This window comes from Haliotis rubra, unplaced genomic scaffold (assembly GCF_003918875.1).
Source record: "Haliotis rubra isolate DU_JTF1 unplaced genomic scaffold, ASM391887v1 Scf105, whole genome shotgun sequence".
NCBI classification, from domain to species: Eukaryota; Metazoa; Mollusca; class Gastropoda; order Lepetellida; family Haliotidae; genus Haliotis; species Haliotis rubra.
Genome location: NW_025764948.1, coordinates 590,411 through 605,152, shown reverse-complemented (window position 1 = coordinate 605,152; position 14,742 = coordinate 590,411). Strand labels below are relative to the sequence as shown.

Genomic DNA, 14,742 nt, shown 5'->3' with positions numbered 1-14,742 from the left:
CAAATGAAGAGAGACCTATCAGTATTGGCTATTAATAATCTGCCATTTGTTGTAACTTCTATTATATACTCTTATAAAAAATTTATACTTGACATTGACTTTCAAAGTTTAATAACAAAACTGTTAAACAAGATACAAGCAACAAAAGATCATGACACTATAATAACACTAGACATGTATCTCTGGTAAACCACATGAAACATTTACACAGACGTGAGTGACATATGGGTGGTCAAAATGTCAGTATTGTTTATGACCACCATGAGCCCAGATGATGACGCATGGAAGCAATCAAACATTGCACAATATGCGAAGTGTTCTGTCACTCATGCTGCGGTGTCATAAGAAGTTGCGGCTGTGTCAGATTAGCTGCGGTGTCATAAGAAGTTGCGGCTGTGTCAGATTATCGCCAGACTGTCGTCATAAACCTAGAAAGTCGCTGGGTGCGACAAAGAAACAAATGTGCTGAGATCCTTTGACAGCAGGAAACGTGGCAGTGAATGTTCTCCCCAAGTTAAAGCAAGCAGATGTAAAGTAAAGTGAATATTTTATTTACGTGAAATGAAATTACCACTTGTTACAATGACGTGTATATAATAAATGAATTAACATGAAATCATACATACAGATAATTTACCCATCATAACATTAATTATTGTAATGTTCATCTCTGCAAGTACTGTCATTGCCCTTTCCACAAACCTGTCTTAAAGGATTGTAAATGGGGCTCTCTTCTGTCTGTTAATACATTATTGAATAAGCCATAGTAAACAGTCTAAATCAGTTGATATCTAACAGAACAGGGTCTCTGGCTGAAGGTTATGCAGGTCCTTCCAGCAACCACCCACTGAGTGGCGTCTTTAGCATGGTGATGGCACATCAAACACCGACGTGTTAGAAACCGGGGTTGAGAATCCGTTGAAGAACAGAGTCAAATTAACATAAGCTGAAACAATATAAGACATTGATGTAGAAATTGATATTTCCAAATAATTGCTAAAATCTTTCATTTAGGTAAAGACAATACTAGAAATGAATGACTAGTTCGAAGTTTCATTATGATAACTGATATCAACCCAAGAGAAGCATCCATGTGTAGGACAGTTTTGAAAGACAGACCTATTAGCAGAGGAGAGTTGCATCCCTTAACATGTGGTTATCCACAATTTGGTAAAAGTCCAAGGAAAGTGAAACTTTGAGCTCTCATCCCACAGTAAATTCAGTACTGTTATGTCACTGAAATGCTGGTCAGTTAGATATGTCTGATCATTTAACTGTTTAATGAGAATGATGAAATTAAAAGAGTAACAAATCAATGCACAACACGTGAACTTACGACCACTGATATCCTCGAAGATGGGAGTACAACTGTCTTGTGCCACGGTGATGGTGATGTTCATCTTGTAAGGATCCAGTGAAAATTTCCAGGCGTTAAAGGCAGTACCGTATTTGGGGAGACCAACATAGCTTTCTCCCAAGGAATGTTGCGGAATCTGAAAGAGGGCAATATATGCAGTCATCAACCTCTGGTCTTCTTGCTTTGTCACCATCACCAACATTGGAAGCAGTTCTTAATTGTTCTGTTGAATAATTGAATGGTAGATCAGATATTTAGTGGTTTAAATTGAACTCACTGGGCTGCATTATTTAAACTACTTACATGCATCTGCAGTACATGTGAAACCCCTTGTTTGGTTGCTTAGCTGCCATATTGTCTTAATATTGCTCAATGTGACGTAAAAACATCATCATGCTGCCAACCTTATAAACTCCGGGAGTCTGTGTCATTTCCTTATGGATGCTCACCTGGGATACAAGCGATCATAGGGACAGGGTTAGCAAACGATGTGCACTTGCCGGCTGGAGAGATCCTGTATGTTTTCCGCTGAAGATATACACGTAAACATTGGGGGATTAGGTTTTATACCTCACTCAATATAGGCTGTGGATGTTAGTCTGACGTACTTGGGTTTTTCCCAAGGGTGGTCAGAGTGTGATAAAATGCCACTGGCCTGACCTGTTACATGATGTAACCATCCAGGCTGAGGTGGACATGTCTGTAGGTCCTGTCTGATCCACATAGCCACAAACATTTACACTCCCAACTATTATAGCAATGACGCATCATGGTCGAATCACTATGACTGCTTTGTGGTACATGGGTTTATTATGTTCCATAATTCTTTTGGACTGAAACGAAAGACATGCATGTTGACAGCAGTGTCTACATGCACATTTAGGACTATTAACAATTTACACATACAGTGCTGCACACTGTCAACAACTTACCCATCACCAAATCAGTGCATGCACACACACACCAAGTGTGTTTGACAACAATGCAAGGCTGAAATTATCGCATTTGCCATTTGGCAACAAATCACAAACAGTTATCCAGATTATAATTTGCCATGTACCTTCTGTATCAATCTCTGACAAAAGAAATGTTTCACGCCACTGACAATATTTATCTGTGCATATGAAATAGTATGTTTCAAACACTATACAGTCTATTACCTGTTTTCCTAGCAATGACAGTGACACAATGTCTATACAAAACATGTTAAATATGAAGACTTACTTTGTTGTGGTCGGTGACGGTCCTAAAGCCTGCAACAGGGGCAGATCCGGGTTTCAGCAGCATTTCCTGCTGGGCTTCCTTCTTCAGGGTGAAATCGGAGTAGAATATAGAGTAGGGCTGCAGTGAAGTAAACAGATAATAATATAAACAATGGTTAAAGAAGGGGTGCAGGCTGAGTAAACAGACAATAATATAAGTGTTTAAAGATGGACTGTCAGTCAAGGAAACAGAATATTGAGAAAGCAGTGATCAGGAAAGAGCTGCAAGTCATGTAAATGGACATAACAGAACAGTATTTAAAGCAGCTGAAAATCGAGTAAACTAATTGTAGAGGAAGTAGTGATGAGAGACTGGCTCTAAGTCAAGCAAAACAAAGGAAGTAATATCTAAAGAAGGACTGGAAGTGAAGTAAAACTGTAGCAGAGTAAGTAGTGTACATCGATTATCAGTGATGAGTAAATAGATTGTTGTGGAGGCAGTGTTTTAAGATTCGAAGCATGTTTGTGTAAACAATCTATAGTTGACATACCTTCTAGAGTCACGAACTGAATGCTTGAATAAGATCATTCTGTTTGGGGATCACTACGTTTGGGCAAGACTTCTGCCCGTATTCCCCCTAAAGTTTAACGATGAGGAACAATTTCTTTCGGTGGCAAACATAAGTTTGATATGTCTTTAAGTATGTTCAGATACAATTAAAGAAACATGTTAAAACACACCCTTATCACATGAGGAATATATATTCAGGTGATATAATTTAACTAGAAGGAAATTTAAGGGAGGGGATACGGGCGGAAGTCTTTCCTATGTTTGTTTGTCACACATTGACAGAGTAGTTATATTTACTGGTACTTATAGTTATAGCTCAAAGTCCTACAAAGATGATTACATGTTCTGCAAATAACAGATGAAGTTTGAATGCCATAAAGCTTCTCTCTGTATATCTGAAATATGAGCATATTCTAAATGCATCATCGACCATGTTCACTTCTAAATGTCATGCTTCCAAAAGAAGCAGTCTAGTTCCCTGTGATTTAGAAATATCGCTCCTCCCTTATTGCCATTCAGTCACACAGACATGTCCTAGAATCTATCAGGAAACATTTGGAGAGGTATTACAATGTTCAATGACAGAAAAGTGTTTGAATACCATCTCGGTATTAATAAATCGTCCTCCTTGCATGGGCTTTCTGCTTACCAATGGGTCTTGGTTGAGTCTGCCACCTTGTGCAGTGTAAGCTTGCCAACTGTTGGGGAGACAACATTTGCGTGGATCTTGGGCCACAACACACGACACCACGCAGATCAGGAAGATGTAGGTTGCAACCATCTTGGAGATACCCTGAGCAGGAAGAGGTTTTGAATTTGCAATTAGTGGTGTTGCATTTATACTGGTATGAACATCTAGGTCACGTGCCCTTGGGGACACATACGGTGTATGTGTAGGTGGATATAAATAGCTCTTGAGTCGCTGTCACATGTGTTGATTTTACACAATAGACAATCACATGATCACAAAGTCATCTGACCTAGCTTGCCTTTTTATCCACATTCCTTCTACTCCCCACACGGCTGGTGATACAAACAGGGTGTGCATTATCTTCGTCACTGTGCACCATGTTTAGCTTGATCCAGTTCCTCTCATGGTGAAAGTCCCGAATGGGATTCAGCCTAAAAATGTACGTGAATCTGGACTTGGACTTTGCTGAGAAAGTATAATCCCATTGTAAATATATTCATATACAATGTATTAGAATGCTTTATTCACTAAATGCCGGCACGACACGGAAGCTCCACCATGTTGCTGTTGTTATGAACATGGGGGTCATATCAAAGATATTTGATGGTATTATTGCAGGGTGAGATAAGGGATGGTCCCCGGTGCCAGAGTGAAATAAGAACTGAAAACGACATGTTAAAATGATCATTCATTATCGTGTTCCTAGTGACATTACTGACAATGTCATCATTGGTATTGATAGTGGCAGTAGAGCTAGAATTTGAACAAATCTTATGGATAATTTTCAAGCTCCTTCTTTTGATAAACCACAAGTATTGTCCAACTATTTAAAAATATATTACGCTGCTGCAGTATGCCTACTTGACATCCTGACAAGAGTAATGTTAGAGTTTATATACCCTGCACGGGATTTGATTGATTGAACAGAACAGTTTATGTGATATGTACAGTGAATTGTAGTTCACTTAACCAGTTCTTTAAATTTACCCCAAAATGCTTGCATGCTTGTGAGATGGTCCCCCGATCATCTATCGTATAACCAATCAGCATGCTTCACTGGTTTGCCTGCTTAAACAATATAGGAGACAGCATCCAGGGAATCCCCATTAATTTAATTATTATTTTCACTTAGGCTCATTTAGACCTAGCCCCCGGCCAAGCATGTTGTCACAATTCACTTCCATGCAAACAGAAATACGTCAACAATATCAGTGCCTGTTCAGTTAGAAGAATTATGTACTCCCCCATGTCTAGACATTCATTCGTAGTAGGACACGCCCCATTTTGTATTTTTACTCGGCTTGTTATGGGATAACAATTTTTAATCCTTGAAATGAAATGTAGAATTCCTCAAGTCAAGGAGATGTTTCAATAAATACTGTGCGGTCAAGTGCGTTATACATAAATGCATAAAATATCTCAAAACAATAATCTTATATACACTTTTTGATGGGAAATTAAAATCCGAATAAGCATCTCAAATGGTAGAGCTTGTAGGCATAACAATTATAATACTTCTTCTTTCAACCTAACATCATATAATAATAATTCGGGGACCATTCACAGAAATCATTTTAACAAATATCTCAATTATACCTCAGCTGTCGTTATATAAATCATACATTAATTATATTTGCCACTGAACCAAATATTTATTAGTTCACAATCAGCATATTAGTAATGTAAAATACATTTAGTGTGTCCATACATGGGTGCAATATAGGCACAACTAGCCACGACAACAGATCTAATTAACTTACATATTCAATAACGACTGAGATTTTATGCATGACAATGTTCATGTAAGTACACTATGTACATCGTAATATCAAGAATTTAACCATATATTGTGCACTGTCACAGTACCATCATCGATATAGCACATCAACTGAACCATCAAGTTCAAAACCTCATTAAAACTACCACAACAGAACAAAACTTTTATTACGCTCAGCTCGTGATACTTTTGAAGATAGGTACGAATAAGAATACATAGTGTCCCGGGACGGTTTCCATGGAAGATTGTACAGTTTTCATGATTGTAATACATAATGAACATAGATTTTTTAAAACACTCATTTATTTCCATTTAAACAATTCCTTACATTTTAACACACTGAGGTTGTTTTCTATCGTAATGGGTTGGGATATACATGTACTAGTATTGTTTGTTGTTTAACGCAGCGGTCAGCAATATTCCAGCTATATGACAGCTGTACAGTACAACCAGAAATTATTGAGAATTTTAATACTCTCGTATTAAATGTGAATATTAGCAGAACATAACTCCAGATTCAAAGACAGGTAAACAGTTAGTATTTTGTCAAGTCACCATGGGCAGCAATGCAGGCTTCAATGCGGCGGGGCTTACTACTGATCAAAGAAGTTAGAAAGTCGTGGTCCATGCTGTCCCAATATCGGACCACCTCTTCTTTCATTTCAGCAATATATATTTGTCAGATTTTTTTTATTGACACCAAACATTTTCTATTGGATTTAGGTCAGGGCTATAGCTTGGCCAATCTAATAATGTCATATTTTGGGTCCGAAACCAGGCCTTTGCATGCTTTGAATGATGTTTTGGGTCGTTGTCCTGCTGGAAAATCCAAACTTTCCATAGAACACGTGAGCAGATGGAAGTAAATGTCCCTCGAGAATATCTGTGTACCGCTCACTGTTCATATTCCCTTCAAATACACAGAGGGGCGTTGCCCCTAACACAGATATGCCACCCCACACGTTAAATTTCGGACTGTACTTTGGGCGCTGATACAAAGGTTTTTTCAGTTTGTTTGGTCCATAATTTCAGTGTATTAGGAAACGGCCATACAGAACTTTCATCTGAGAAAATCACATTGTCCCAGTTAAAATTTCTATGCTGTAAGCACCAGTTCAACCTTCGCTCCTTTTGTTCAGGTTTCATGATCGGTGATGGAATTCCTCGACTTTTCTGCCAACCCATTGCATGCAGCTCAATTTTAATTGTCTCCTTATAGACAGCCACAGTTCCTCTATCAATCATATCCAGCCTTAAGTTTTCTAAACTCCTTCGTTTGTTTTTAGAAACAAGAATACCAATAAGCCGCCTCCTGTCACAGACAGTCAATTTTCTGGGCCTACCTGCGCCTCCCTGGTGCTCAATGCCATATCCATTTGCAATATTTTTCAAAACACGATAAACAGTGGACAAAGGGATGCCTGTTCTACTTGAAATCACTTTAGCTGATCTGATGTCCTTGTTATAATACTCTAAAATCAACTTCCTCTTCTCTAAATCATCCATACTGAGGATCACTGAAAATGTCGTCTGCTAGCAAGTAAACAAAGGGGGATAACTCTTCACAAACTAATGAAAAGGGATTAACGGAGTTGTCTCTCTTGAATGAAACCAAGCACTTGATAGCTGGTCAAGGTTGTTTATACTAGAAATCCAATTAAACATATTCTTAAATTTCTCAATAATTTCTGGTCATACTATAAATAATCGAGTCTGAACAAGACAATCCAGTGATCAGCATGGACCTACGAAATTGGGATATGATGACATGTGTCAACCAAATCAGGGAGTCTGACCACCCGATTCCGTAAATTGCCTCTAACGACAAGCATGGGTTGCTGAAGACTTCGGTTTTTTACTTTTCTTTTCATCTCATGTTTTAAACGTTTCCATTCCAAATTCATCTAGGTTAAAGCCCCTACATTTACATTTTTTTGGGCATGGTGGTTTATTCCCTATTACCAGTTATTCATAATTTAATGTTAAACCCCACCTGCCCCGTCGGCGAAATTGGCGCCCGCCAGAAGCCGACGTTAAACCATCTAATTAGTCGTCGACAGCAGATACTACTAGATCTACTAATCTAATGTTCCAACCTTTAAAAACACCAACCTACGATTGTGCATGTTGAATGTCAGGTCAGTCAAGACACATGTCACCACAAACGACAAGGCACAGGACATCCATGATCTTATCCTTCAACATAATCTTGACATTTTGGCACTTACCGAAACATGGCTAAGAGATGACGGCTCCGACAATATTGCAATATGTAAACTGACACCAAATGGTTACAAATTGGCACAAATCGCAAGGAAAGGAAAAAAGGGTGGAGGAACAGCAGTTGTTTATCGAAACAGCTTCACATGTTCGGATCTTATTGTTACTAACTCAAATACTACCTATGAAATCATCGGATTACAGATGAAGTTGGATGCGGAAGTCTTAAATTTGCTCACAGTTTACAGACCACCAAGAAGAACCAACATCTTCTTTGATGAATTCTCTGAACTTCTGAATTCTCTGACAACCATAAGTGGAAAACTTGTGATCTGTGGAAGATTTTAACTACCACGTTGAAAATGCTCAGAACAAGGATGCTGCAAAGTTCCTAGAGCTTGTCGACACCCACAACCTGCTCCAACACATCACAGACCCAACGTTCCTCAGTACGTGGTACAATGATGATATTAGAAAAGCAAAACGTAATCATCGTCAGTTGGAGAAAAGGATGCGGAAGACAGGTCTTGCTGTAGATTCACAACTCCTATAGACTTCATGTCACAGCCTTAGTGGAATTCTCTAAACGTGAATATTTCAATAGTGTTTTGGAAAATGTATCTGGACAGAAAGCTGTGTTCAAGGGATCAAACAAACTACTCTACAAGCAAAAGACTAAATCCCTTCCATCACACTCATCTCTAGCAAATCTGTGCGACCAGTTCTCAAACTTTCTTACAAATAAGATCCTGAAAATCCGAACATCTCTCAGCTCACCCACAGTTCAGGCCCCGGGATCATGAAAAAATCTTAAGTCTAAAATTTGCTTAGCACAAAAATATCTTAAGTCTAAATTATTTTGCTTAGCTAAGATTTTAGATAAGACTGGATCATGAAACTGTCTCAGCCAAATCTTAGCTAAGACTAAGACTAAGACAGTTACCATGGAAATTTTAGAATGATGTAATCATGTCCGGTCACTCTTAAATAATTGAGGAGAATAGTTTAGTACCAGGCACCTGCTGAAATGTTCCAAACAAGTCAACTGACGCTTTTATCCCTGCCGCGGTGACTTTTAGTGTCTTTAAGGTTGGGATGTTTTCTAAATACACCAACACGAACGCCTAAATGCGCTTTCTGCCATATTGCATTGGATAGTGTTTTCAAAATCACGTTTCGCGAAGGCCGGTATTGAGACGCCTATTACATCACGTATATTTCCTTTTCATCTGTGACAAATACATCACTGAATTCCTCATACATTTTAGTATCAAATAAGAAATGGTCTTTGTCACTAAAACCAAGTGTCTAGGTGATATGAAACGAACGCTGTGTGAGAAAGACAGCACTTGTTGAAATGTAAACAAAGAAACATTGAGACTTTACACTGTGTACTGCATTTTCTCAAATTTCAGACACCCATTCGTCTATTCGTAGCATGCATAGGCTCAATACTTTTAGAACATACATGGAAATAGTATCGTAGCAAAAAATAATAGATACAATACAGTAATGTGATATGTTTATACGAAATTGTCAAAGTTTCTGTGCAGCGTAACGTCATGACTGACGGAAAATCTCGCAGAACAACAACGGTAATGATCGGCATATCTGGCTTCTTCTCTTACTTGCAATGAAAACGATAAAACATGTAACAATACACAGATAGTCAGAATCATTCTGATTACTCACATCACACATTTATGTACAAACGATCCCCGAATCAAAGGAAAGGTCCTCGCAAAATCCTGTATACCCATGTCACCGAAGCCGCCATTTTGTAAGAAATCGGTCACGGGTTGTGACGTCATATACGTCAACATTGTTGTTACATATTTGGCAATTTCTTTGAGGTGAAGGTCGGTTGAATAACAGTAAACACAATCGCCATGTTCCACCGATTACACTTTCAGTGTATATTTTGAGTATCTTTCAGATATTTTTCATGAAACTATAATTTCATTATCTACATTTACCCTTGTTCTATATCATATCCTTGGATATAGGGTATACGGTTTTCATTCTTTCAAGGGTTTTGTTTGTTTGAATAATATTTACATAAGAAATTGATATACTGAGTGTAGTACACCATATTTTAAATCCTTAAACAAGTTTTAAAAGAACAAACGAAGGCGTAACTGCAACATGTACTTAAATAGTTCATGTATCATGTGCAATATTCGCCATTCGGACCAATATTACAGTTGCATATGAACAGGTTATGAATAGCGATTTAACTTTCATGACCCGGGGCCAGGGTTGTGAAATATTCTGTTTAATTTACGTCAAATTGATGCCAAACAGGTGCGTGTGTTGTTCATATTAAGATACAAAGTCAAACCGTCTAATTATGGATCTATTCAGGACATTATTTAAATGGTAAAATCAGTCATTTTAAGTTCTGTCACAAGAGTGTTAAATTCAGACATAGAAACCAAAACCTTTTACACAATTCATGGATATTATGTGAGATATATACTGATCAGCATACCAGTGCCGTTTTTCCGACGTCGCAAAATACATAAAACAAGCAATGACGTCTACTACAATTTTGTAATCTTTTCAGTAATTTCATTATATTTGAAGATATGGCTAGTACTCAGTAAATAATGATGCAAAATCAGTCAAAATACATCTACACAAACAGGAGAATATGTGAATTTAAGAACTAATTTACATATCGGATAGGGCCATCAAAATCGCTTTTACGTGCTTTCTCATGTAGTACATTGTCATCTTTTCTTATAACTTGTGAAACTACTAAAACGTATCCGCTCACATTGGGGAACTTTGTATTGGAATACATGTAGTTTGGTTCACGGTGAACAAAACATAAGGAAAATATAGCGTCCGTATCCACAACGAATTCTCTCCAAGTGATATGAGTTACATTGACCTAGTGTTAAGCATAGCGGAGTTATGCCCCCCTTATCTTTATACGCGTATGACCTCTCTGTCGTCCTTTGACGTCATAGAAGAAAATCCATTTTTGACATTTATTGCGAGTCATTTTTAATGTTGAGCGTACAACGTTATGCATAAGCAAATAAACCCATTTCATATATACTTATGTCGTTCAGATATCAGGCTGTAATATATTCGCTCACACTTTCTGTAAAGATGCCAAATTAAAAAAAATCGTAGCACAGTGCTTTTACCGGTGCACGATCAAAAGCGGAGAAATTTACTGTTTTTGAATGCATAGCAAAATTTTGGACATCATTTAGCAGTGTTTATTTCTCAAACCGCCGAGGTATTTGCATTTATACTTATACCAACGGATAGGAAATTTAATATTCCACATTTCTGTGTAATTTTATAGCTGTACGCAGATACAGGACCACGCGAGCACAAATCTCGCACAACGTTCACTTTTCAAACCTTATGAAATTGTGCGCCAGAAAAAAAACCTCGGCATCAAAAAGGACTTAAGACTGGTAGGTAGCAGTCTCAGGATTTAAGACAAAAAATGATCTCAGTCTTAACTTTTAAGACTAAAAAATGTACGTGATCCCCGATTTAAGACAATTTTTGGGACTTAAGATCAAAATGACAGACTTAAGCAAATTTTAGACTTAAGTCACTTTCATGACCCCGGGGCCAGGACAACTGTACATCCCAGGATGAAGAGAAAGTGTTACTTGAAGTGTTTCGACCAGCAAGCGAGATAGAGGTGTCAAGGGTTATCAAACAGAGCCCTGAAACTTCTTGCAGTCTGGATCCCATGCCCACCTGGATTTTCAAGAAGTGCATCAGCACCATTGTCCCTATAATGACTGACATAGTTAATGCATCGCTCAGTGAAGGGTGTCTTCCTGTGTCACTCAAAGAAGCCATCATTGAACGTGTGGTTGCTACAAGACTGAAAGAACATCTCACTACTCACAGCCATCTTGAACCACTGCAATCAGCATACCGTGAATATCACAGTACTGAAACCGCCCTTCTCAAAGTGCAAAGTGACATCCTGGAAGCAGTGGGTTTGACCGGAGCAGCCGTTCTTGTTCTCTTAGACCTGTCAGCTGCATTTGACACCATTGATCATCGCATGTTGCTTGACATCTTGCAATACAGAATATGGATCACTGGGCAAGTTCTGGGTTGATTTGATTCATATATGACTGACAGACGACAACGTGTTGTCATTGATGGTCATTCCTCCGAGTCATCAGATTTGCTGTATGGTGTGCCGCAGGGCTCAGTGTTGGGGCCCATACTGTCCACCATCTACACTTCACCACTGACTCATCAGATTTACTGTATGGTGTGCCGCAGGGCTCAGTGTTGGGGCCCATACTGTCCACCATCTACACTTCACCACTGACTCATCAGATTTACTGTATGGTGTGCCGCAGGGCTCAGTGTTGGGGCCCATACTGTCCACCATCTACACTTCACCACTGACTCATCAGATTTACTGTATGGTGTGCCGCAGGGCTCATTGTTGGGGCCCATACTGTCCACCATCTACACTTCACCACTGACTCATCAGATTTACTGTATGGTGTGCCGCAAGGCTCAGTGTTGGGGCCCATTCTGTTCACAGTCTACACTTCACCACTGACTCATCAGATTTACTGTATGGTGTGCCGCAAGGCTCAGTGTTGGGGCCCATTCTGTTCACCATCTACACTTCACCACTCGGTGACATCGCACGATCACATGGACTCTCGTTCCATCTATACGCAGACGACACTCAGCTATACATGGCATTCAAACCGTCGGTGAAGGCATTCATTTCTGTCACCTTCACAGTGCTGGAAACATGCATGGACGAGATAAAAGAATGGATGACATCCCATTATCTAAAGCTGAATGGAGACAAAACCGAGTTTCTTATCATAATGCCCAAACATTCATGTCACGACATTGTATTACCAGATTTCCACATCGGCAACCATAAGATCAGCCCAAGCAAACAGGCCCGAAATCTCGGTGTCATTTTCGATGCAAACATGACACTTGAGTCTCACATAAACTCTGTCTGCAGGAAATCTTATTTTCATATCCGCAACATTGCCTTGGTACGAAGGTACATGAACAAAAGAACCGCCATCTCCTTGATCCATGCCTGTGTGTTGTCACGCATTGACTACTGTATCTCACTCCTGCAAGGTTTGCCATCATGTCTGATCAGGAAGTTACAAGTTGTACAAAACTCAGCAGCCCGAGTCGCAACAAGAACAGCGAGACATGATCACATCACACCAATTCTCCAACATCTACACTGGTTGCCAGTGCCACAGCGGATCAAATACAAACTTGTCCTGCTTGTCTTCAAGTGTCTCCACAATCAAGCCCCTCAGTATCTCTCCAGCATGATAACCAAATATCAACCTGTCAGATCTCTTCGATCCTCTCACCAGTTTCTCCTTCAGCCACCTGCACTAAAAACCAGTCGCATCACCAGCCGTTGTGGAATCAACACCTGAGATCTAACCACGACCTGGACTCATTCAAATCACAGCTAAAGACTCATTACTTCCGTGAAGCATACAAAAACTAACTTTCCATCAGAGTCTCAAGCACTGCAGAGCAGTTTATTTCTGGATATGGCGCTATATAAGTTTTTCCATAGATAGATAGATAGATGGATGGATGGATGGATGGATGGATGGATGGATGGATGGATAGATAGATAGATAGATGGCTTCAGATACAGACTCAATAACCGACGACAGACCTGCGTACACTGAAAGTGTGTTCATGGAGGCTGCCTTGGTAAGTGCACCACAGTTGGACAGTTTGTTTGAAATCAGGCCCCTTACAACCATCCACAGGAACGCTGATGAGACCGTCTTCCCCAACTGTGACATCCGTGGCTGCTACTTCCACTACACACAGGTTCTCTGGAGGAAGGTTCAGACTCTCGGCTTCAGTGAAGCCTACCAGCAGGATCCTGAAGTCAACAGTTGGGTGAGAAGAACAGCAGAAGGCCCGAGGACGAACAATCATCTCGAGGGTTGGCATTCACATCTCAACAAGACTGTCCAGGGAGCTCACCCTAACATTTTCGCTTAAATAGCGAAAGTGCTTCAGAAGTTGGAGAAAACTGAGAGGAACAAGTTAGTGCAGATGTCGAAATTTGTAACCACTGGTGCGTAAAATTGTTTATTTAAGACTGTAGACGTTATTCCCTGTAGGCATTAGTAGACTCCACCAAATTAATGAGAGATTTTCCCCTTGACGGACACTATACATTGGCCGAACTAAATCACCATACTGACCCTGTCTGTATTATCAGTGGTTGGAGAAGCAGGAATGTGTATAAAAAGGCCAGATCAGATGACTTTGTGATCATGTGATTGTCTACTGTGTAAACTCAACTATGACACAGGGAGCTGACTCAAGAGCTATTTGGAGCAAACCACACATATACAGTTGACAATCTTACACTCCACAAGGTGGTAGACTAAACCAAGACCCGTTGATAAGCAGAGAGCCCATGCAAAGAAGGACGATTTATTAATGTAGAGACATTTGTCTTGACAGACATGATGGTATTTTGGCACTTGTCTCTGACTGGCACTTTTCCATCATTGAAAGTTGTAATATGGACATATCTCTCACTAAGAAAGCTCAGGGGGATCAAAATGGGTTTTTTTTAATTTTCTGGGGACGATATTATACAATTATAGACTCTTGTAGAGGTCGATATCGGTTTTATTGATCTGAGTAAAACAATATCGACCGAGCTTGCGAGGTCGATATTGTTTTTCTCAGGTCAATAAAAACCGATATCGACCTCTGCAAGAGTCTATAATTGTTTTATTATATAATGAAAGAGAAACGGGTTTTAACATAAACTTTTAATGCACACACTGTGCCATCTATCCGAGTGATCTGATTGGCTGAAAAGCGGGGGAGGCCCCTTCGTACGGGATTCCTTGTCTATTTTTAGTAACCCAAGTCAATATCGTAATT

At 39.5% G+C, this 14,742-nt stretch overlaps 1 protein-coding gene across 2 annotated transcripts; it reads right to left on the bottom strand.

Moving 5' to 3' along the window:
• Positions 1-94: 94 nt before the first annotated feature.
• On the bottom strand, positions 95-4,886 carry LOC124275877. 2 transcript variants are annotated; one of them, XM_046711570.1, is made up of 6 exons: positions 4,809-4,886; positions 3,780-3,923; positions 2,582-2,698; positions 1,807-1,885; positions 1,337-1,493; positions 95-946 (listed from the first exon to the last, which is right to left on the bottom strand). In XM_046711570.1, the coding sequence occupies exons 1-5, from the start codon at positions 4,869-4,871 to the stop codon at positions 1,432-1,434; spliced, it is 465 nt and encodes a 154-aa protein (XP_046567526.1). In that variant the 5' UTR covers positions 4,872-4,886; the 3' UTR covers positions 95-946; positions 1,337-1,431. The 2 variants fall into 2 exon arrangements, with proteins under 2 accessions (XP_046567526.1, XP_046567520.1); XM_046711564.1 differs by lacking the exon at positions 4,809-4,886 and adding an exon at positions 4,120-4,334.
• Between the last annotated feature and the right edge of the window lie 9,856 nt (positions 4,887-14,742).